General features: G+C 41.5%; 3 protein-coding genes across 7 annotated transcripts in view; 1 reads left to right on the top strand and 2 right to left on the bottom strand.

The window, feature by feature from the left end:
- The window catches only part of LOC133486815 (rho GTPase-activating protein 6-like), a 78,779-nt gene that overhangs the window by 4,529 nt on the left and 49,777 nt on the right, over positions 1-24,473 (top strand). The window lies entirely within an intron of this gene.
- Positions 48-4,492, bottom strand: tlr7 (toll-like receptor 7). Its single transcript, XM_061792501.1, has 2 exons — positions 3,739-4,492; positions 48-3,188 (listed from the first exon to the last, which is right to left on the bottom strand). Exons 1-2 carry the CDS (start codon positions 3,751-3,753, stop codon positions 51-53), a joined length of 3,153 nt encoding a protein of 1,050 aa, XP_061648485.1. The 5' UTR covers positions 3,754-4,492; the 3' UTR covers positions 48-50.
- frmpd4 (FERM and PDZ domain containing 4) overlaps positions 5,413-24,473 on the bottom strand; it is a 38,770-nt gene continuing 19,709 nt past the window's right edge. The window contains exons 2-17 of one of the 5 annotated variants that reach the window (XM_061792495.1): positions 22,749-22,865; positions 17,950-18,110; positions 17,634-17,736; positions 16,723-16,768; positions 15,765-15,869; positions 14,594-14,701; positions 14,261-14,392; positions 13,625-13,744; positions 13,343-13,479; positions 12,486-12,612; positions 12,180-12,269; positions 11,885-12,067; positions 10,770-10,902; positions 9,740-10,693; positions 7,918-9,084; positions 5,413-7,264 (exon numbers count right to left, since the gene is read on the bottom strand). In XM_061792495.1, the coding sequence (XP_061648479.1) occupies positions 6,099-7,264; positions 7,918-9,084; positions 9,740-10,693; positions 10,770-10,902; positions 11,885-12,067; positions 12,180-12,269; positions 12,486-12,612; positions 13,343-13,479; positions 13,625-13,744; positions 14,261-14,392; positions 14,594-14,701; positions 15,765-15,869; positions 16,723-16,768; positions 17,634-17,736; positions 17,950-18,110; positions 22,749-22,865 (4,849 nt within the window). In that variant the 3' untranslated portion in view covers positions 5,413-6,098. Of the gene's footprint in view, positions 7,265-7,917; positions 9,085-9,739; positions 10,694-10,769; positions 10,903-11,884; positions 12,068-12,179; positions 12,270-12,485; positions 12,613-13,342; positions 13,480-13,624; positions 13,745-14,260; positions 14,393-14,593; positions 14,702-15,764; positions 15,870-16,722; positions 16,769-17,633; positions 17,737-17,949; positions 18,111-22,393; positions 22,691-22,748; positions 22,866-24,473 lie in introns of those variants that run through there. The other 4 variants (XM_061792496.1, XM_061792497.1, XM_061792499.1 and 1 more) reach the window with 4 other exon arrangements.

Here is a 24,473-nt window from a genome sequence, read left to right as displayed (position 1 = left end):
GAGGTAGCAGGAAGGTGTTTGCAGAGTGATACTGGTCATACTAGTTTATTTTACAGTGTCTCCTTAAAGAGGTTGTTGTATTGCTTGTGGCTTTCAGTGGCTAAAACGCTTTTCACGCTGAACCAGAAGTATGGCTGAGCTTGAGGGTTTGTTGGCCACTCGAGAATGGAGCGTTTATACAGCCTTTTCCGCAGTCTGAGGTACTTGGAATTGCAAGGCACTTTCTCCAAGAGGATCAGCACGATAACGTCATTTTTTTCATCCATTAACCTTTGGTGGGCCATGTAGAAAGCAGTCTTGAAGTTTCCGCTTTTAATGTATTTATTGGTGAGAATGAACACCGTCCTCTTGCTCTTGTGGATGCTCTGGGAGAGGTTGTCGATCAGCGGATAGCCAGGAATCCAGTCTCGCTCCTCCAGACACAAAGTTAGCCGGCGATCTCCTCGTTCCTCCAGATGGACACACATTTCCTTTGTAAGCCACTCCAACACGGCAGGATCTTCTTTGTCATACAATACAAAGGCGTCATAGAGAGCAGTCTGGGAGTATAAGCGACCATAGCCCTTGAGCTTGGCCTGGCAGAAGTGGTAGATGTACCAGACATCCCACAGGAAGAGATGACTGGAGATGCACAGGATGAGGAAGCTCAGGACCAGAGAAGCGTTGACCATGTAGAGAATGATTGACAAGTCATTGTGTTGACAACCCAGGAGGTCAACCGAGATCACGGCATGACCTCGTTGTGTCTCTGGGGAGGCACAGGTCACATCCGTGGCCAGTTTGGGGATGGGCACCTTGGTGCTGTTGAGCCACGTGACAAAAGAAGTAACGTTGCACGAGCACACAAAATCGTTTTTGTGCAAAAGTAGTTTTTCCATTTGATTGACAACATCATCTGGAAAGCTAGATTTCTCAATGGTTCGTATGTGATTAAAACTAACATCCAAATATGTGAAGTTATGCGCATCCTGGAGGAAATGTGGGGTGAGGGTCAGGATTTGGTTTTGCTGCAAGATGAGCTTCTTGAGAGATTTGGTACACTTTGAGAGGATGCTTGGAACAGTGGATAAACTGTTGCCACTAAGATCCAAGACTTGCAGTGATGGTAAAAGTTTTAGTTTTGACCATGGAAACAATTTCAATCTGTTGTTTTTTATGTAGAGCTCAGACAACTTGTCTGGCAGACCGCTGAACACTTGATGTGGGATAAAATTGAGGTTGTTCTGAGAGATGTCAAGTACCTTCAGGTTAAACAGTTTCTTAAAGTAATTGACAAATCTGGTGTCCCCGTCTCTCCACAACATATCCAGTCGGTTATTTCTGAATTCAAGTCTCTCCAAAGAGTCACTCTCCATCTCAGTGTTTGTCGAAGTAGAAATCTTGTTGTGGTTCATGCGAAGTGTCTTGAGTTTCTTCAGGTTCTTTGTGAAGTTCAGCATGTGAGTGAGGCCCTCGGATTCAAAATAATGGTCGTTGTAGCTGATATCAAGGATTACGAGATTTTTCAGCTCTTGAAAGGCAGTTGCGTAGTGCAAGTCTAGACGATTAAATGAGAAGTCTAAATATTGTAAATGAGTCAGGTAGCTAAATTCTGAACCATTCAGACTTTGGCTCATTGCATTTCCTGACAGATTAAGGCACCGCAGCTCGGATAGATTTAAAAATGATGCATGCAAAAAGAAAATGTTATTCCTGCTTATATCCAGGGTTTTTCCAAACTTAGTGCATTCCCTTTGGGCAAATGATTTAGCAACTCCAAATTCTTTATCTTTATATCTGCAGCTGCGCGCTTCTTCATCATATCGGAAGTACTGCATTTCTCGCAGTTCCTTATTTTGGTAGTCAAAAAGCATGTGAGACCAGAGCAATGGCCTCCCCTCTCCTTCAATATCATTTTGCCCTTCAGGTGAGGCCGATATTTTGTTGTCAGAGAGACTGACCATTTTATAACTTGGCAAACCCATTAAAATACTAAGGTTTGCCATTTTAATAAAGTTTGTACCCAAGTCTATGACTTCTAAATTTAGCAGAGGCTTTAATGGAGCAATGCTCTCGAGTTTCAGATGCTGAAAGACAAAGCCTTTTATATGAAGGGCCTTAAGGGACTTGAGCTTGGAAAAATGTTTGCTCAAAGTTAGAGTTTGGGGATATCGCTGTAGTTCATAGTTAAAGGAAAGGTCCAGTATTTCCAGTTTGCTCAGAAAATGTGGGAACTCTGTAATTCCTATATCCCCGGCTAAAATGTTTGACGAAAGATCAAGGACTCTCAGCTCTCTTGTACCCTGGAACCATTCAGCCATCACAGTTCTCAAAGAGTTACTGTGCAGACGGAGAACCCTTAGTTTAGTCAACATTCTAAAAGCTGACCTGCTAATTCGAAGCGGGGACTCATTCGGGCAAGGGGTGCATGGGAAAGGAACATTGTAACACCGTGGACAGTTTCCACTTAACTCAAGAATCTCCAAGTTCGTTAGGTTTTTTAAATCATTGTCCGTGACCTCCTCAATGTTATTGTTGTATAGATACAACTCCTTCAGACTTGTAGGCAGTTCATGTGGAATAAAAGATAAATTGTTTGACTTCAGAGACAACAGAGTTAAATTGTGAAGCTGTGAAAAGGCGCCATCTTCGATTTGATAGGAAACGTTGCATGGATTTCGATAGTAGCAGTTTTGACCAAGGTAGAGCTTTTCGACACTTTTGATTGTAGACAAATTTTTGTGAGAAATTTGATAGATGTGATTGACTTCTAAGCTCAACAGGATAAGATTGGAAGGCAGTCCTTTAGGTATGCTGCTAAGTTGGTTTCCATCTAAATAGAGTGCTCGTAGTTTCTTAAGGCTACCAAACGTATTTTCCTCTATCATCAAACTCTTGGTGCAGATGTGGTCTTTGGATCCGATTTTAATGGGCACGCAGTTGCACTTCATGTTAAGTTCAGTCAGGTTCTCTAAGTTGCCAAAGGAGGTGGCGTTCAATTTGGGAATATGGTTGATGGTGAGCGTCAGGTTGGTTGTGTCTCTTGGAATGCCATACGGAACGTCTTTGAGGTCTCTTGCGCTGCAGTCCACGAGCACCACGCTCCCATTGTCGACCTCACTCACATCGCATGGCAGAGTTTTGGGGTACGAAGTGATAGCCGCACTTTTATAAGGACAGTAGAAAAGTCCTTGCAGTGCAACACACATCTGTACGGAAACACACGAAGTTATCAGAAAAAAATTTGTACCAATGGGAGGGTTAGGGGCCACTTTATTTGGTACCGCATTATCTAATGACGTCTATCTAATATTTGAGTTTTATCTGATGATTCTTGTGTATATATGGTGACATATTATGCACATACTACACTATAACTACACTTTTACATACATTTTTGAATGCAGTCAATAAAGGTTTTGCGTTGGTAACTTTCTCATTGTGAAGCATGAGAAAAGTTAGTAATATTTCGTCTCTCACATTTTAGATGAATAGATATTCAAAATATTAGAAAACGCTCTTGTTATGATGCAGTGCAGTTCTACACGCCTATGAACTACAGTAACAACAAGAAACATTGCTAAATTAGTATCTCTCGCACAGTGTCAATCAAAACTCAGCAATTTTAGTTTTATAAAGGAGGAACCTTTGTGAGGTGAGTATACAGTAAATATGTCGGTCCAACTGATCCACCTGACTTGCCACTACTTATAATTCCAAACGTTGTACAGAGCAAAAGGAAGAATAAACGCTACTCACCAGATACAAAAACATGATGCCTGCAAGAGATTTCTTTGAGTTGCAAAAATCAATGAGAGATGAAAGTTCCAGGTGCCTGACCTTAGACTGTTTCCCCAGTGTCACTTCCCTATTATCACACGCATATGCAATTGTCCCTTTTCATATTGAACTGTTTGACATGATTTGCTCAATTGACATTTTTTATGTCATGGTTGCCTCAACTATGGGTACGCTTAGATGATGAGAAGTTTTTTTAAAACTTCATGAGCAGACAGTGCTGACAAAGAAATCTTCAATCATAGACACACTTGCATGGTCTTATTCAAAAGAAGAATAAGTTTGTCTGACGTTGGCATGTTCAGTCTCTGTATATAATGAGTGGCCAAAACGATACTGTAAAGAAGGATATCAGAAGAGCAGTTTTTTGCATGCGTTAAGATGAACAATGTGGAGTATCTTGTCAATTTATACTGGGATGTTTAAAAAAATAATGAAATTGTCTTTTGGCACCAACACCTGATATAATTAGTTTGTCTCACTGTTTGTCTATGTTCTGAAGAAAGAAGCCCACAGATATGGAGTGCTAAGCATGCTGGGTCATCATCCAGTAATGCTCATTTATTCATCAGTTATGTTACCTGTTGATTGTACAGAAAGGACTATCAGTTTGGAATTGTATGCCAAGTCTGAGAGAGATGAGGGACTGCTTGACTCAGATGTGTTTGGGGGAATTTTTAAATTCACTTTTGAAATAATTTATTTGCTTGTAAAATTTCAAGGAGTTGTAGTATTATTATCCCTTTTTCTAAAGACTAATGTAATTATCTAAAAAAAAAATGCAACATTAAGAAATAATAAAATAAATACAACACCATAAGACATTACAACTTTTTTTCTCAATTAGATAACTATTTTTGTTAAAAAATATACTTTTCTTATACTCGTTTGTACATTTCTGATCCACCCGCATGGGAAAATGAAATAGACAAAAGTAAACCAACTGATCGCCTGATGAACGAAACAATGATATTAAGTAACAAAACAGTTTTCAATGGCTGACTCTCTTTTTACTATGACAATAATTAATAAGCCATTCGCTTAAAAAGCAATAGGCTAACCTTGTTAGCTTCACAGGCTAAGCTTTCTAGCGCCTATGAAAGTAACTTGGCCTTATGTTACTATCATAATGTTAGCGTTTTGTTACAAATTCATAGTTTATCTTAAAACAGACAAAGGGGTGCCTGTTGATTTTCCGTGGGATTAACACAGTTAATGCTATGTGGATGACTGCGTAGTTTTAACCACTGCCCAAATCTGTCTGGGTTGATTACAATATTTGGAAATGGAACAACAACAACAAAAAATCCCTCCAACTTCTTCCCTTCCCAAGATTATTTAATGATATTTACACGCAAAAATACACAGAATACAAACACGTGTAATTGAATTCAATGAAGCACCATCGTTAAAGTGTACTGGCTTTTAATCTTTTCCATTTCTGATTGCACAAAAGTAAAATATTCAAAATGCTCCCCCAGGTCCTCCGCTTATCATAGCCCTTCCCCCTTTCCCTTTCCCTCATCCAGGCGCATTAACATTATGCAATGTGCTTCTCTGCTCTTACACTTAACTCTGCACACTCATGCTGAAGTAGCCCATCACCATCACTAATTCAAAAGGCATCACCAGTACTCAAGCCAGAGTAAATGGTAAAAGCATGAATTATTTTACATAGTTATGAAATTACCCATGCAACTTTGTGTGAGAGTAATGCAAATTGATCAACAAACTCATCATGCACTCACATTGTGTTATTCAGATGCGACGCCGCAGACAAAACTAATATATTATAAATGTGCATGTGCAAATGCATATTAAATGGAACAATGTGATGGGGTTGTACACAAAAGTAAACATTGGAGTCTTGTTTTGAGGTATTTTAAAGTTTTAATAATGCTGACCAAAAATGACAGGAAAGTGTATACAGTGTCCATGTAATCAAATGAAAAAAGTGCATTATTTTAATTTAATTACATCCTGTGCAATGATTTGTCTATAGCAGGTACAGAGTATTTCTCCAACATATTAGGTATTTTTAGTTTTTACAAAACAACATAACTATGAGAAGTCTTTAATACAACCAATATATCATTTCAATATTTCTTATTATATACTATTAAATACTTGGGTGGAGGTCTGTATGCATCATCTTAGAAGGCTTAAATGTTTTTAAAATTCTGTGATTCCAATATTTTTACATTGTTTAATAAAATATAGTGTATACAAGGCAATATATTTCTTTTTCTCACAGCAGTTCACATTGGTAGTTACACCCATGTCTCTTATGTTATGGCTTTAAAATCAATAATTTGGATACATTATTTGTTGCACAGTGTTGTCATTACGTGGATTAGTGTGTCTATGATGGCAGACATGTTGGCAGAGTGATGCATCAGTGCCTTCACACTTGGGTCTTCTGGGGAGCTGACCAAAGACGCCTCGGCGGCTTTCAGCAGACACACGTAGTTGATGATTACGTCATCCACTTTGGCTACCACCTCGCGCCGCTGTGTGTCGCTGCGCAGGCCTTCCGCGAGGGACATGCAGGCCTGCGTGAGGCAGCAGAGTGTGTGAAAACTGTGCGTCAGCGTGAGAAGCAACTCCTCCGGGCTGCCGTACTCTGCGTCCATCTGACCGCAGGCGCTGCTTAGCACTTTAGCCTGCGTGACGAGCAGCTGAGAGAAGGTCTCCGTGTCGGCATCGCCAGCCACCATGCTCTTACCTTGAGACGTGTTGCTGGAACGCAGCAAGCTAACCATCTCTAAGGCATCCGTCCGTGCGAGTGCAAACCCCGTACGAAGGCTGTAGGTTTTTCCCTTCATTGAATTTACATGAGCCAACCTCTCCTCCAGGCTCATTTCAGCCATGTTACTCTGCACCGCTTTATTGTCGGCTTTCTTATCGCCAGTTGAACTGACAGAGAACATGAGCTGGGAGGCATCCCTTCTATCATGCTCAGTGTTCTTCTGTCTCCAAATGAAGCAGCAAATGACCGGCCTACGCCGTCTCCATGCACCTGTATCCAGCCGTGCTGTTGACTCTGGCGGCCGTCCGCACGCTGTATTGAAGGTGTCCAAACCATGTGACAAACCTTTGGGGACAGTTTTGGCATACAGTATGCGCTGAGCTTTTGAGCGATGTTGTGATTCCAATTTCTGACCGGCGCTCTTCCCTGTGAACGTGGCTTTGGTCCTCTCTAACAATGCCTCAAAGTTCCTGGAGCCTGGCATTATGGCGCTCCAGCTTCTCCTGCGTATCGGAACCCTGCGTGGGTTCCTGAGGCTGCCTTTGAGAAGGTCACATGAGGGTCCGCTAGAGGGGGAAGGCAGGGCATGTGGGTTGGACTCAGGTCTGGCCCGTATTAGCCCACTGGGCTCTGTGCAGCTTGCTAATAACGATGGTGACATGACTGTGTTGGTGTTACTGGTCTCATGACAGAGCACTAAAGATGTCTCTTCTCCAAGCGTCCTCTGCTGTGCGCAGGCTACACTAGGGGGAGGAGGAAAACAGAGAACTGTTAAGCATCCACTTGACAGCATTTGACAAATTCCTATATACTGTTTTTATTTTTAATATATGTTTTACAATGTGTTTTACATTACTTGGGCCAACTAGTAGGGATGCGTCACGTGCTAGGAGCCGCCTGGACCCTTAAAGTAGCACCAAATGCCAAGTAGTTTTTGCCTCACAAGTAACATGCAGTTGTACTATTAGTGTGCAAAAATGTCATACAGTAGTGAGAAAAAAAACTAATCGAGTAGTTGTTCTACTAGTGTGCTGAATTGTCTTGAGGAAAAAGAGCATATTAGCACATGGACCTTTAGTCCTTATCAAGGACATGGAATAAATGCTGAAATGGCTTTCCATATACGCAGCTACGGAAACTAGTTCATTGTGGAGCGTTCGTAAACGATAAACGTCATATATCGGGACTGCTGCAAACCGAGACCCCTTGTAATTTTCAAAAACCTTTTTGAAAGTGTTTGTTCGTGTTTTCAGGTTCCAAAAAATGTTGCTGTCATGTAAAAACGTGCGTCTTGTGTAGAGAGAATGAAATTTATTTGAGCTTGTTTAATACATCTATCTGTATTTTAATTGTTGGAAGTCAGCGAGCGGCATGGCATTACTTAGTTTTACCTGTGGTTTCTTTGATCTTCGATAATCTGTGACCGCTGTCTCGGCTATTTCCAAATCCAGAATCCGCACTGGTCGTTCCCTGGGTCTTCCTCAGTTGCGTGGGTTCCTTATTTTGGCCCGGGGGAACATAGGCCTTTTCCTCAGCACAAGTTACGTAACTCAGCCCCTTCAAAGAGGACTCGGACAGTACATGCGTGTTGTCTGTGACACAAAGGGGAGAGTCCATTGGCGTGACACAGCTGCTGCTACCTGTGCTACATCCGGCATCTATAGAGGAACACTGAGAACTTTGGAGAGAATGAGCCCCCTCACTCTGCAAGGATGACATGCGCTTGCTCAAGTGGTATTCGTATACCCTTGTGACATCTTGCTCCGATGACGTCGTCTTAATTTGCTGCTCACCATCCCGTGAAGTATCAACGCCCTCCGGTCCTTTGGAGGGAGAGCAGAGTTGGGCATTTAACGGTTGGCTTCTTTCATCTGAGTCCTGTTTCCCTCCCTTCACTGTCAACCTGTCTGTGTGGGAGGCCTGTGACTCATTCACATATTCTGGAGAAAGAGTCTCGTCCATTTTGTTTTCTGGAGTTCTGTGCAGCCATTTTTTATCCCGGTCTTTGAGGGAAGTTCGCCCCAGATCAAGCTGATTGACATAAAAGGAATCTCTCACTGTGAAGGTATTATACTTCCCAACAAGATGCAGAGGCTTCTCTTTGGCTAGCTCTTGGGAAGTCACATGCGATCTTTCTGAAGGGTCATAGGTGTCTCGTTGAATTTGGTTCTCTATGTCCCCCTGTTTTGCTCCGTGTCTGCTCATAAGTGAGCCAATATGCATCTTAGTGAAGTATTCACTAACTGATTTTATTTCCATTGTCTCTGGCTCCATCTCACCACCGTCAGAGTGGAAAAGCTGAGAGGAGGCAGTGGCCGCGGATTTCAGCTCCTCACCCTGATGCTCCTGCACAGTCCTGGCTCCACTTTCACCGAGTCCCTCTGTCTTTTCATCATTCGTGGCTTGGTAACCATCCATCACAGCTACATGCATTCTCAAGTGGTGGTCCGAGTGTCTTTGGGCGGTGGCCAGCTCTGAACTTTCCGTCATCTCGGATGAGTTTGTCTCATTGCCAGAATCTGATGACTCCGGACTAAACGCTCGTGATATTTCTACACCTACGTGCCACAGAAAGACACAAAATATAAATTAATAAGCACAGTCATTGTAGGCAACTATAAAACAATCATATCATGAAACAAGTGAAAGGGAAAGATGGTAGTTGACTGATGACTAACTTATTTTAGATAATACTTAATACAAAATGATAGCTTTCTTTATAGCAAGACGTACATTCTTTTTCATGAGTAAAACAATTATTGAAATAAGAATCAAAATAGTAAGTAATAGTAAGGCACCAGATGGGTACAAAGGCTTTTTTTCAGATCCTACTTTGAGATAGCGCTGAAAAATTACTTGGAATAAACATTTTCCAAATGTGAAGACCTTAATCAAGGAAGCTAGCTGCAAAGCTTGAAAGATGTTAATTTACGATTATTTTGGTACAGTAGTAACAAACACCTTATCTTGAGGTGCAAAGGAACAAAAACAACAACCACAAAACTGTCATAAAATAACAACAAATATTCACAAATGAACAGTATGGTAATGAACGTGAATGTGTATGCACAAATGAATGAAGAAACTCACACAAATGGAAATATAGAACGAAATGGACTTTATTGGAAAAAAATGAACAGCAAGAAACAAAAAGTGGATGGCTGGAGTATTTGTGATGTTAATGAATGAATGTTACAATAGTAAATGGGGAACCTGTGCTGTTCTCAGACTGTGCGGGTTCCTCAGATGCAGCAAGGGCCTCGAGTGCTTGCAAAGTGGACACAACAGCTTCATCGAGGGGCTCCCCCTGGTTCTGAGCTCTGTGGACCGGCACTGAATCTATGAGGGACACTGGGATATCATTGCAGCCCCCCTGGGCTTGACTTTCAGCTTCCTGCTGCTCCTCCTCATCAGAGCTGTCCCTGAAGCCGGGCGGAGGAGCGGCAATGGCCAGGTTTAGAGAGTGCAGCACTACGTCACTATCCTCCTCATCGTTACCCTCCGGTGGCGGGGGGAGGGAGGTCAAGTCAATGATGTCATCACTGGACCCAGAGAGGGAGAGCAATGTAGGCTTGTCAATGTCACTCATCACCATGTCCTCTTCGCAGCTGACGTCATCCTCGTCTTCTGCGTCATCCGTTGTCTCTGCATAGCAGATATCATGCAGCAGCGGCTCCTCAAACATTTTGGTGGAATATTGATACCCATCGCCGTCTTCTAAGGCATCCATCATCTTGTAGTCCTCCTCAAGACGCCTGTACATTGGGCTGTTATTGTCTAAAATCTCTGAACTGTCATCCATCAGTCTCTGGTAGCCCAGATTTTGGGGGTTTACGGTGTCTAAGGGAGGATCTCCAAATATGAAAGACACCTTTGCACTCCTACAGGGTTCTTGGCCTTTGGTTCTTGGGACATTAAGGTATGTTTGGGTGGGTGGTACCCTGAAGAACTCCGCCCTTTCAACCATATGTATTGAGTGCTGAGCCTGGTGGATCTCAGCCATGTAGGATGGTTGGCCTTCGCATCTGCTGCGGTCAAGGTATTCACACTCCTGGTCTGAGAAATCCTGGCTGTACCTCTGGTTGTTTCTGTCTTCATATCCCTTTTGAGGTGTGCTATATGTACACTCGATGGCCTGGTAGTTCTGCTTGATCCTTGTTGCATGGCCTGCAAAGAGGAGCACAAATGGAAATAAAGCTATGGAATGCACCAAGATATTCTCTTATAAACATTGTTGACATACTTGTATCCATACTGTCTGTATTCTTGGCCACATTAAAGATGGAACGCCGAGAGTCCACCAGTAATCTGTAGTATCCAGCAGTCAGACACGCCAGATTCATTGCATCAACGGATTCCATTAAAAGAGTGATGGGCTGTGAAAGGGGCAGATAAGTAAACTAATTACAGTTGGAGGAAAAAGGTATGCGAACCCTTTGAAATGTCTTTAATGTCTTCATAAATTGGTCATAAAATGTGGTCTGATCTTCATCTAAATCACACGAATAAACAAACAGTCTGCCTAACTAATACCACACAAACAATAATGTATTCATATTTTTATTGAACATAACGTAAACATTCACAGGACAGGGAGGAAAAAGTCAATGAACCTTTAGGCTAAGGATTCTCCTGATTCTCTTCAGGTGTGAGCCAATCTGGAGTCCAATTAATGAGTCAAGACTGGAGGTGACTTAAAGCTGCTCTGGCCACAAGAAAACACACCAGTTTAGAATTGTCTTTTGTCAAGAAGCATTGCCTGGTGTGTACCATGCCTTGCTCAAAGAGCTCTCAGAAGAGCGACAATTATGAAAGGTTGAAAAATGTCTTAAAAGTATCTCTAAAAGTCTCAATATTCATCAGTCCACAGTTAGACATGTTGTCCATAAATGGAGCAACTTCAGCACTGTTCTCCCCCCAAAAAAACCATTGCTGCACTTTGAAAGTTTGCTAAAGAGCACTTGGATGTTCCACAGCACTACTAGAAAAGTATTCCGTGAACAGATGAAACAGAGTTGAATTGTTTGGGAGGAACACAAAACTCCAAGTGTGGAGTAAAAATGGCAAAGCACATTAACATCACAACCTGATCCCAACTGTGAAGCATGGTGGAGGGAGTATCATGGTGTGGGAATGCGTTCATGCCACAGGGCCTGCTTTTAGTTTAAGCAGACTATGTTTATTCTTGTGATTTGATGAAGATCAGACTTTATTTTATTACCAATTTATGCAGAAATGTAAGAAATTCCAAAGGGTTCACATACGTTTTCCTCCCACTGTAAATAGGTCATTCATAATAATTTATAGTGACAATAAAATTGACTTGTGTTGGTGTAAAGCTGTAGAAAAGATTCCAACCTTAACATCCAGAACATGGAGCTCCACTCGAACTTTGTTTTCATCTTCTGCATACATCTCGATGCGATTGACATGGCTGAAATCAGCCAGAAGTGCCACTAGGTTGGTTTTGGTGTTGATCACATGGCTGATGCCATATTTGGGACCAACCAGCAAGGTCACTTCAGTGTGCTTCTCACCTTGCTGTAAAAAGAATAAGCACTACTATCACTTCCCCATGCATACTGAACAGTAGAATTAATGTTTTCATGGCACATGTTAAAGGTAGTCTGATATACAAGATGGTTTCACTTACAATAAGTGTAGACTTAAACACCCGACCTCCATAAAGCCTCAAGTCGCTCAGATACTTCAGATAATGGACCTTAGCCTGCAAGGCGGTCAGCTGCAATGTGCAACATTAGATACAGTCAGAAATGATTCATATAAGGATTTCTCAGCAATTCCTTTTTCTTAGTCAGAGTAAAACATTTTGTTCCACAACCATATCAGAGGTGTTATGAAACTCCAGGTGGAGAGAAATAATTTTTTCAGGGGCAGAGGGTAAAGGGATAGATGCGGATGACAGAAATACTATGAATGTAATGTCTTTTCGTTTCACCTTTTTACCAGGTGGAACCAGATTCTGGTTGGTTTTGAGGATGTGAGTGAGGGCTTTTTTGATGTTCTTCTCTTTCATACTGGACAGCACTGCAGGAGGCAGGAACAAGGCGAGCCCCCACTCCTTCCTGTGGATGTGCAATTCATAAACATTACAGAAGGTCAATCAATTGTGAGGGAAGAACAGTAGCCGTCATTTATGCTAATCAGCGTATATGGCCCTGGAATGTCAATATTTGGGTTATCAACTCATCAGCAGCTCATGCTGCTTTTGCACTGCACAGCACTGGCTCGGCTCAGGTGGTCGGATTTACACTTCAAATAGTACCTACAATTGGAAACTGAAAACCACGACACAATGAATGCATCAGATGGAATGAGACATGCTAACAAACAACAACAATGAAGGAGAACATTTGTCCACAGCCAAATAAGAGCAACAGGATATGCTGGTGTTAGAATTGCATGTGTTTTGTTTTGTTTTTCCAATTAATTCCCCGCTGTGTATCCTGAAATGTTGTGATGATGACAAATCTGCTTGACCAATCAGGGAGTAGTGGCCAGCAGTGGTTTACCCACATGGTAGTGGCTTGACACATTTGGCTGACCACATACTAGAAATTGTACCATGTAGTATCAATTAAAAAGTAGCAGCAGCGAATCGAGCCAAGAAGATACCGAGCAATGGAAAATGGAGGTATCCACCGAGCACTATATCATTACAGTGCTATTAAAATATATTGGTATGGACATGGACAAGAATAAGTAAATGTAAACAACAAAATGGCTGTATATTTTTCAGACTCTCCCTTTCAATTTCAGCCCCATGTCTCGTGATGTGAAATCCTTTCTACTTACTCAATATACTTGAGGGACACTTTCTGAGACTGCTTGGTATTGATGGTTAGAATATACATTTGCAGGGCCGCCAGACGGAGGGCAGTGTCATATTTCAGCTCTGACCCGAATCGCTCTAGTACCACATCGTTACAGCTCTGTAGATGTCACAGAGGGAGAGGACAAGATGGCACATTACTGACTGAATGATTACAAGGGCACAACTCTTACAATAAACATGCATCTAATTAAACTTGGCAGTACGTACTACCATATCTATAATATTGATCTATTGTTACTCACCTGGACAAAGAGGTACTCAAATGCTATAGCATCTCTCCTCAGCAGCTCTAATGGGTCCTTCGGGACAAAAGTGATGCGAAAAAAACACTTCATCTTGTGTGACCCTGGCCTCTTTGTCACCTAGAGCATTAGTCATAGATAAACAGTGTCACATTAAGTTGAACATTCGTATTTGCATATGCTATGAGAGCGTGTGTAGCATGCATCATCCATTTATTATTGACCTACTACAGGATCAATTGGTATCACAAGATAATGTTTGATGTTGCATGATGGTTTTCTTCCTTGTGGATAATAAATATCACGATGGAGGCATCTTGAAAATAAGTTGTTTCATTGGGTCAGATCATAATAGAACCTTTAAAGTTGAATTTAACAGTCGTGAAATTCAGAATTAGATCAAAATATTTGGAATAAATATGCCTCTGAAGTTATGTTTTGGTGTGATTTCCAATCACAAGATTGGATCGCGACAACTCTGCTCAAGTATAAAATCAAACCGTTTTCTTGGATATTTTTAAAGTACATTCTCTAGAGCAGTAATTTCCCAAGTGCTGTCATTGCTTGTAGGCATCCGATGTAAAAAGAACCCTTAATCTTTTAACTTTAGGATACTACTGAAGTCTGCTGTCTCACCTGAGTTAGCATCTCTTGCTCATGCAGAAGCATCAGTTTGCTGGCCGATCCTTCAGCTCTATGCTCCAGAATCAGAGAGAAATGTTCGATGCTCTTAATGGATAGCTTCTCTTGCAGCGTCAAGATGACATCCTTTCCAAACAGAAATGTGAAGTCATTACAACTTCAAAGTAATGCAGGAAACTGTCGTCTACAGGTGTGTAACACTTAGTCAAATTCAAACGGATAATCTGACTTCAGATACAACCCATAAGGCCACAGTGAACAGTTTTGTTGTTGTTGCATTAAGTTGGTTCAGATCATACAACTATATTTGATAGAGTTGCCACCTACCTTTATAGATGTGTTGCTGTCAAATTTAAACGATTTAGTCTGACCATTCTCCAGGTAGACCTTGAGAACATTTGGCATGAAAAGAAGTGAGTTGTCCTTCACAATTTCCTGAGAGAGGAATGAAAACAAAAGACCATTCAGAGGAAAACATGGAAGAACACAAAAACTCTTTTCAATTTGTGGCTGTTTTTTTTTTTACTGCGGTGTGGAGACATGGGTCAAAAGAGGACTGGAAACAGCTGGCCTGGCTATTTATCATTTTTCACCTAGCCAAGGGATAACAAACAACATAACCCCCTATCAAGATGCCCTCTTACAAACTGAACACACTATTCCATTCTAGTTCTAGGCAGGTAATTAGGAGCTACGAGTCTCCTATTTTTTTTTATATCTCAATTTGTAACAATAGATAGCAAAGTAAAGCAATTTTTCAATAAACCTTCTAATGTAATCAATGCATTTTGCTTTGAATCATAATTCACAGTTGAAAGCCTAATGTAGGCTTTCGAATTTGACCTGTATGCATGCATCAATCAAACTCGGTTTAGCAAAACTGGATCTTTGGTCTTTTTTCTCAATTCAAAACATTACACCAATGCAGCACTGGTTTTACTGAAACAAAGGAACGACTGCATTCTTGATGCTTTTGTTACTCTCACAATCAGTGTTGAAATACATGGAGAAAAAGCAACAGTGTAGATACAGTGTCTCATGCTGGTACATCAATGCTATGTGAGCGATAATACGGTATAATTAATGGGGTTTTTTTGTTTTTTTGTTTTTAGTGGACCTTAGATTTACTTTATGAGCTTGTCTGTTTTGGGGTTTTAATGGTTAAGTTTGGCCCACTATCTCCTGTTTGTAGGTTCCTAGTAATACTCTTTCTGACTCATCACTATAGTACTTTATAACAGTTATTTTTAGTTCTCTTAATGCAAAGTAGAGCGATGTATCGTTCCTTTCCAAATCAGTTCCCTCAGTTAACACACTTTGCAGTTGCTCTCTCTTTGTGACACATTGGATAAACCAGTAAAGTGCTTTGTGAGAGCAAGTGCCTCCATCTGTCAGTCACGCCTACACACTTTCTCTTCCAGATTGACGAAAAGAAATATTTGCTTATCTGCTCTGTGGCAGCTTTGAGAACACAAAAACATTGCGTTGTGCAACTTACAGGAACCTGGCCGTTGATGATGACTTCTTCGGCAAAACGGACTTTCACAGGATTTGTCTTTAACTTGGCCTTTTTGGCTGCACTGATGAACGCTGACTTGGGTGACTTTGAGAGTGAAAGGAGAAAACATGAGATTTTTAAAGGGCAATCAGGTCCTTTTAAAATGAGTTTTATACACTCGTTCCCATCTTTACCCGCATTCAAAATGTATCATTCTTTGAAACATAATAACCCCGCTCAACATCAAGTGTGTCATTGAGACTGCAAAGAAATGTCTGGTAAATGGAAGTAATTACAGACTCAGATAGAAGAGCTGCTTGGTCCTCTTGAGTATTATGAAACTACACAAATCCTTTCCTTTCTGCAATTGAAATCCTTCTATAAATTGAATTGCTTATTGAAGTCAAGAAATTGTTTAATGATAGAAAGCACTATTGATTCATGTCTGATTATTGTAGACAATTAAAATATTCCAGTCTCTCTAACATATAAACTTGTGATTCAAGCTTATTCATTCATTCATTCATTCATCTTCCGTTCCGCTTATCCTCACTAGGGTCGCGGGCGTGCTGGAGCCTATCCCGGCTATCTCCGGGCGAGAGGCGGGGTACACCCTGAACTGGTCGCCAGCCAATCGCCGGGCACATATAGACAAACAACCATTCACACTCACATTCACACCTACGGGCAATTTAGAGTCTTCAATTAACCTACCCTGCATTTGGGATGTGGGAGGAAACCGGAGTATGATTCAAAAAACTACAATTCAACTGACTGACATTTGGCTCAGTTTTGGTCACCATCTGCTGTTTGGTGGCTGGGAAGTGTTGGCTTGTCACTGAGTTCATCTGAGGTCTTACAAAGATACGATGCTACATTTACAGTGGCAGCACATTTGGCCTAGTGACATATTTTTGTGTCAGCACCCAACAAATGAGCATCTAACTGAAACACTTACCGGGTATGGCTGAACAACAGTTAACAATATGGACTCCTTGCAGCTCCTGTAAAAAAAATAACGCATAGATAGATTACATCCTTATGCTTTGGGTCTTAAAGGACTGCTCGTCCAACCAAATATTGTGCTGTTTTGGATTTTTTTTATTGGACTGCAGTACTGCTCTTGGCAGCTCTGTGTTCCTCGCAGAAGACAACAGAAGCTGCGAAGGAGCAGCCACACAGGGCGCTTTTCCCTAGATGAATCTCATCTATGTCACGTGTTGTACTGTGGACACATGCTCACATTCAAGATTTGGATTTCTTTGCCAATCTTTCTGCCCATCATCCCAAACCCATGATAACAGAGTTATTGTTTTGAATCATCATCATCCTCATTCTAATGTGCCACCAGCTGTCATCAGTCAGTCAACTATTACAAGGGCAAATGCAATTCCTTCCGGGACGCTGGTCGAGCTTTGTATTTTGGAACCATTTCCCTGTAAGGACATATAAATAATGTCTTCCAAAAAAAACGTAACATTTTTTTTTTAAATTTTGGATTTGAATATTTTTAACTGCGTTTTTAACTGCTGACATCTCGCGAAATCTGCTGAGGACTTTTGTAAAATGAAGAATTCCACGTTTTGCGCACCTTTGGAGGTGACCTTATTTATCAAATTCCGGTGTACAACGAGGTTCCACTGTACTGTATGTCAAAGTATAAAGAAATATACAAATCATCACACAAAACATCTAATTTGTTAAAGGTGGCTTTTACAGACTGCTTACTCTCTAGGCACGGTGGCCGCCAACTGAATCATTACGCATAGTAGGCTGATTTGAACATTTTGATAATTTGCATGAAAATGTATGAGAACTGCTACATCGTGTTATACAGAGAAGTAAAAGTGTCTCCTTGTGTTCTCCTACCTGACAAGGTCAATAACCCTCTCCCTGGGTGCGGAACTGACTGGCTCATCATTGATCATGATGAGCTCGTCCCCTGGGATGAGCTTGCCTTCTGAGGGACCCCCTGTTCGCACACACCAAACACGTTTAAAAATATAAATCAGGCATCACTTTTTTTCATCATTTCCTGTGTCACAACCTATGAGCGCTTGCTCATCGAGTCTTGTTAAAATCGATTTTTGTTCTTTTTGCTTTTTGGGAGTATTTGCCCTCCTCCAGGGCTAAACTGTTGATAATGGGATGAGTCACTGTTGTAGTACAAGCTGAGTCACTTTACCTGGTGTGACTGAGCGGACCAACACGGGTTTCTCACTGCCTGCCACAAAGCCAAAGCCAAGCACTGGGTCTCTTCTCATCTCCACCTTCCGGGGTGCTGGTGGCACAAACCTGTCTCCATCTAGGCGAACCTCTTCCAGGGAGTTGCTCTGGCTGAATTGGCTGTGAAAATGACATCAAGATTTGGGTCGTTATATTCAATAAATAACTTTTGTTTTACTGCAAAGTAGTCTTTTTGCTCTCTGAGGTGCTTTTGCATGCAGAACAAATACTGATAATATGCCAGCCTGCATCAAAATGTTCCTCAATGTTACTGTCGGAATTACATACTCGGTAATAGGTTGGTGAATTTTTTGTTTTTGTTTGTCTGATTTACTAAAGGTTTGCATGTGCAACAACAAGTGCAAATGTGATTGTGCCCGAAAACAGATGAGCAAGCTGATGTATGAACCTGGCGCAACCAAGGATTGCGTCTGCCAAATGCGCTAAATTGCCGCGCAGTTCATTTGGCTGTGCAAATGTGCTGGTGAATTTCACATCTTAAGTAGTAGGTCTGTGCAGGCATGTGCGCTACAAACCAGGTGTAAAGTAGTGCTAGCGTAGCGCAGGCACGATGAGAGACGGCGGAGAATAACTTTTCGAATTGTTTAAAAGCCAATCAAAATGATAGCATTACAATTTTGGAGCTTCTGAATGATCTAAGGGCTGACTTGAATCGATGACAAAACTAATTTCTCTGCATTTCCTTACATCTGGGTTATTTCAGCGCACGGTTCCAAATGGTGCTGCACTCCCTCAAAGCAGTTTTCCAGGTGTACTGACTCAAGTTTAGAATGCGTACAATTATCTAATCAGAGATTGTTGTGCTTATGTTGTTTCCCTAGAAGATTTCAATTAGTATCTATTGTCTCTCATATCCATTGTTTAGTTTGTAGCCCTTTTTACTGCAACTTTTGCCAACAGAAATCTGTTAGTGAGTGAACAAGCAATTTAGCATCCGATGTTTGCGATATTAGTAAATCAGGCCCTAAGAGTGGATGCTTTTCAAAATGACACCATTATTGCTATGTAAACTCTGAAAATGTTTGTCTGATCTGGTGGACAGTGACAGCTAAACAGAGAAATAGTGACGCTGTTTCTCAGGGTCCATGACTGATGACATGATGAAATAGTAATTTCAATTGGCATTAAAAGGACCCAAAGTGAGCTGTTGTTCCAATGTTCCAACTACTGGCCTGGCATGTACTATATATTGCACCATTCCAGTCATTTGTGGCGGTTCGGGCAACGTTACGAAAACACCTGGTTTTCTTGTAATATAATCTCTACAAGAGGCTATGATAATGGCAGGAACTGTCCTCGCTCATTCTATGGCAATCACAACATTCATAACTGCAAAGCATTTTGTATTTTCCATCCTTAGTTTTTCAGCACAGAAGCACAAGGAGAATCTATATGGTGCCAGCAATGTTGGTTAATTAAAGCCTTTTGCCTTGTCAGACAGTGTGTAATTCACATTTATTCTTGACACACGTGCTAGTCGACAATAATTACTAACAATTAACCGGTCACGACTCAAAGAAAACAGCAAAGTCTGTCGGTCGCCCAAAACAAGAAATGGGGCAAAGGTGCAGGACAATGCTCAACAGCCCTTGGGGCCTTTGTGATTTATGCAATGCCTGGTGTTAAAGTGTAGCATTATTGTATTACGCTTGTTGGAAATGTTTACACTGATTTTAATTAGTATCTTACTATCTTCCGGTAGCACGCTCTGGCTATGAAACAAACAGAGTCAGCTTTTATTGGGCCCCGAGCATGTGTTACGGAGGGCCTCTTGAAATGTGTTTCTTTGTTGTTATTATTATTCATAGGCTAAATAAACCACAAATTTTAGGACTGTTTTCATACTCGAAAATTGACAACATTTGGCAGGTGTGTTCACCATGGTGAAAATGTACATTTAGTAGGAGTCACTGAAGAAATCGCTTCGATACTGTCCCCCTGGGATTTCATTCAGGACAATTTAATTTGTTAGACATGTCTTATCAAGAAAAAAAAAGTATCAAAAAGACACATGAAGTCTGCCATTCGGTATGAAGGGATCATTTTAGGGTAATTTTGGTTATATCCTAAAGTCCTTCAAACACAAATTTATCCTTGAGATTTTGTGTGATTGTGACCACATTTGAACCAACCTTGACCAGGTGGGTTGGTGCTAAGTTGCAAGACTCACGACAAAATACAAAACTCAAATTCACAAGGTCAGAGCCAGATCAAACACCTCATATAAGTGACAAAGGTTCCCGTCCTGAAATGATTCATAGCCCCTGACTTAGTGGCAGAAATGTATAGCTGCAATAATTCAAATCTTGATGCGCTGGTTACCTTCCAACTCTTTATAAGTGCATCGAGTCTAACTGGCGTACCACTTCATTTTCAATTGTCCCTGACGGGCATGGGGCCATTCTGCCCTATAATTGTTCAGTCTCTAAAAGTATTTGACATATTTTGACAACAATAAGCACTTATCATTCATTGTTTTTTTTTTTAATCCTCCAAGTGAGGAACTAAACAGATTGTTAAAACCATATGGACCTGTACCGCCTCTTCCCCAGAATCGGCCACCTGCTAAACATGGCTTCTTTCCCATTGTGTAGACAGCCATGCATGTGACGGCCCCTAATTATACCCATTAGCAGCTAGCATAGCTCCACACTGAAAGGTGTGCGGACAACATTTGCGATTTGTGTGGATTTGCATTTCATTTTGTTTACTGGAGCAGTGCCCCAAAAAAAACAGACAACTGTGGCATCACGCCGACAACATTTGTTCCAGAAGAACAATGTACATTTTGGAAAGGACAGAGCAATGTTTATCCCCGTTCTCTGCTCACACCTGCTTCTCACATTTTCTAGCCACATTCACAAATAATGACTCATGTTCCTTTGCATTTTTGTTTGACGTTTCATCCTTTAATTGTCCACATTTAAGAACAGTATGCTTCAGCCAGAATCATCGATGTACTGAGGGTACAGTAGTGTGGGTAGAGCTCCTTGGGTCTCTCCCACCACCAGGCCAGTCTCCTCTTTGATCCTTTAGGTCCGAAAGTTCAGGGCCACCATAATTGCTGCTCATCTGTGGCAGTGCAAAAGTGTGCTAAACAAGTCTGTGGCATTGCGCATCACTCTCTGTTTCTACACATAATGCAAACGCAGCTAACCTGTGGATCTGCAGTGATCTGTAATGTAAAGACTATACACTCCGTTGGTGAGTTTGTATCTTCTCATTTGTCTGTAACGGTCAGATGAAGTATGGTAGATGGCGCACATTGCATCTCTGAAACCGCTGACTTCCCATACTACAGTACTATTAATTGTTTTTGCGTCCTCCTTCAACATTGAATCCTTGCCATCACCCAGATGGTGGAAAACTACTGTACTGTGATGTGTTTGCAACAGTGCTATTTTGTGTAAGACACCCACTTCGTCTGTAATATAAAGAGTTATCCGCAACTTACAAAAAAGCCTTTGCCATTAGATACACCTCAACCAGGCTACTGGACATTTCAAGCGTATTTTGGAGAATGTGGATTATGCTTTTCTCTGTACCTCATTACTGTTGCAAAACCTGTTTTGACACGACTGACTAGTAAGAGCTGAGGATAGTGTAGATTTTTAATGTCATCAATGCACTAATTTACAACCTAATTGTCAATCCTTTTAAAGACCACTCTATTGACTTTTTATTCAATTACTTATTGAGATGTGACATCCTTGCATTCATTGCATTCAGCAGTACTTAACCAAGACCATCTGATAAGAAGTCTTTGTCAAATCGTATTTGTGATGATTTTCAGCACTCTTCCAGAATCACTCCCTCGACTGCATCACATCCTTTTAATTCTGTGTCATACTGTTAATAATAAATGGCCACTGGTTTATTTACTGTATGCGCCGCTGTCACGCAGACACGTTCCTTCAAGGAATGTTACCAACTTTCATTGCGCCCGGCGGCCTGGACACGCTCAGATGGCCAGTGACAGACATACAAGCGGACATTTGATTATTCATGTGTCTCGCACAAATTTTGATGACCGAGGTCTGACGCCAGAACAGCCTCGGTGAATCTGCCTCATGCAGATGCACTCTCGGGCTGCATCCAGCGCTCTCACTTCTTATATAACACCTCTCCACATCACGCATGCCGGGCTACAACCCTTGTGTGACTAGGCTTCACCTCCTCTTTGGTGCATCACGTAAATACACAAGACAGAGAGGCGAACTGAAAATAAATGCATAGACTATCCGGTACGGGTCCTACAGTACAAGCACTTTCTCTGTAAACAAAATCTCAAGAAGTAGGCAGCACAGTATGTCATAATAAGTCCAGTCTGTAGAAGAACACTTTCACATTATTTGAGGACATGCACAACAAAGGCTCTTTACCTTTACCTGACAATTAATTAAGCCAGAATCCTCTGATGAATGAATCAAGCGGCAGTGCAAAAGCAAATTCCCGCCGAGGTGAATTTGGTTTAAAAAAAAAACAAAAAAAAGTCCTCTTCTGCATTCGGGAGACTGCGTGCAGAGTGTTGTGGGTGTGTGAGAAGGAGTGTGTGGTGTGCAGGGCATAGAAAAAGAGAAAGAAAGAGAGAGAGCGCACAGCAGGGTAGGGAAAGGCGAATCAGTATTCCGAATACACAGATGGAGACGCCGTGGAGGCAGTGACGCTGCTGGAATAATCATAGCTTTGCCAAGTGGCCTGAAACATCTGTGGGTTGAAGCTCCTTTATACACTCACTTGATGTAGAAGTCACGCCCCTCTCTATTGGTGCCCATGTCCCATCCATTGGGGGGTCCCTGCGAGGTACCCCACGTCCCTGAAGGGGGCGGCCAGCCTGACGACTTGGTCCTGTGGCTGCGGAGGATAGAAGAAGAGAGGGATCAAATAGGGATGGTGAAAAACGAGTCGTGGCCTTTAGACAGAATTTTAACTCAGACCCAGAGGAAAAATCTGCATACAAATATTTTTAATAAAAACTTCTCTGTTAAAAACTTCTATCCACCTGGGTAAGTGTGTGTTGTGTAAGCGCTGCGGGACTGCAATGTTGCTCTGTCAGTCACTCTAACTATGCAATGGCATTTTTGCAAAGCGTAACCGCAGTCATGTGTAGGACTATTTCAGCCCACAAACAGCCAAAGACTTGGTTTGAGATGTTTGTGGAAAAACTTTTGAAACACCTCAGAATAAAGCTGCAATATGTAACTTCTGCCACCCCCTAGGCTTGAATTCTGCCTTACAACAGAGCCGTCGCTTCGATACAGTATGACGTAGGCTATGCCTCGGCCCCCGGCTCCCTACCCCTCTGCCACCGTCCGATTCTACAACAGTTTTATTCTGATTTGAAGCACAGCCGACGAAGAAAAAAGATTCTTCAGAAGAGGTCATTGTTGTAAAGTCCCTATTATTGCTGTGTTTTGTGCATGCATTGTTGGGTACTAAACTTTGTGGCTTTTACAACAGGCACCTTGTCAGGCAGCTAAGGGGTCCTTGGGAAGATGTGTGGAGTTGGTTTGCGGCAGTTATTGTTTTCTTTTGAGCCTGTCTCTGTTTGTGATGAACATATCAGCCAGAAATATCCCAGGCAGTACAATGCAGACAGAGTGAGTCACTCATTCCCTATTATTGCTGCTTTTGTGCATGCATCGTTCAGTGCTGAACTTTGTTCATTTCACGTCGGGCACCTTGTCGGGCAGCTAAGGGGTCCTCGGAAAGACATGTTGAGTTTGTTCGCGGCAATTATTGTCTTTGTACTTTCCACAGTAATAAGTGTATGATTATTTTCTGCTACAGAAATTCAGAATAATATGTTTTCTTAGCTTTTTACGAAGATCAAATTTTAAACCCATACATAGTTTCTACCTATTGTGTATCTTAAGAAAGTAACATCACAACATAGGAATGCAAAAAAATATGTATTCTGTATCGAGATATCTGAATTATAATGGGAACGAATGAGCCGTGGACTCAAGCGATAAGAAATTGCAACGTGATGAACTAGACACTGTACAAAATACAGATCAAATTAATTACGTAAGCATGATTCACTCTTGTTCTTATGACAGGCATGAAATTGGCTTTGATTTCTTGAAAGTCAGCACATTCTGACTAAAAGAGGCCTGGACAACTAGTTCTCCACTCAAGAACTTTTAAACTGATGCACACAAAAGCAAAAGCCAAACTCAACAGGATTCAGAAATGTTGATCAGAGAATAAAGGCAACAATTATCCACAAAACAATCAGCCCTAGCTGAGTCTCTGAAGGACAGTGGCTGTCCCAACAGGCCACAGACTGGCACATGGTCCTGTCTTGACACTTCGTGTGTCCTGGGCCCTTACTGTCCTCAGTGACTAGTTGCAGATGAAAAAGGAAGCCCTTTCAAGAGTACTTTTTATGTTTCTTAATGAAAACAAATATTCAAGATCTTGGATGAATAAATGCAATCTGCCATCTGGTTTCCAACT

This window comes from Phyllopteryx taeniolatus, chromosome 12 (assembly GCF_024500385.1).
Source record: "Phyllopteryx taeniolatus isolate TA_2022b chromosome 12, UOR_Ptae_1.2, whole genome shotgun sequence".
Taxonomy (NCBI): domain Eukaryota; kingdom Metazoa; phylum Chordata; class Actinopteri; order Syngnathiformes; family Syngnathidae; genus Phyllopteryx; species Phyllopteryx taeniolatus.
Note: the sequence above shows the minus strand (reverse complement) of the source record. Positions and strands in the feature narration are given on the sequence as shown.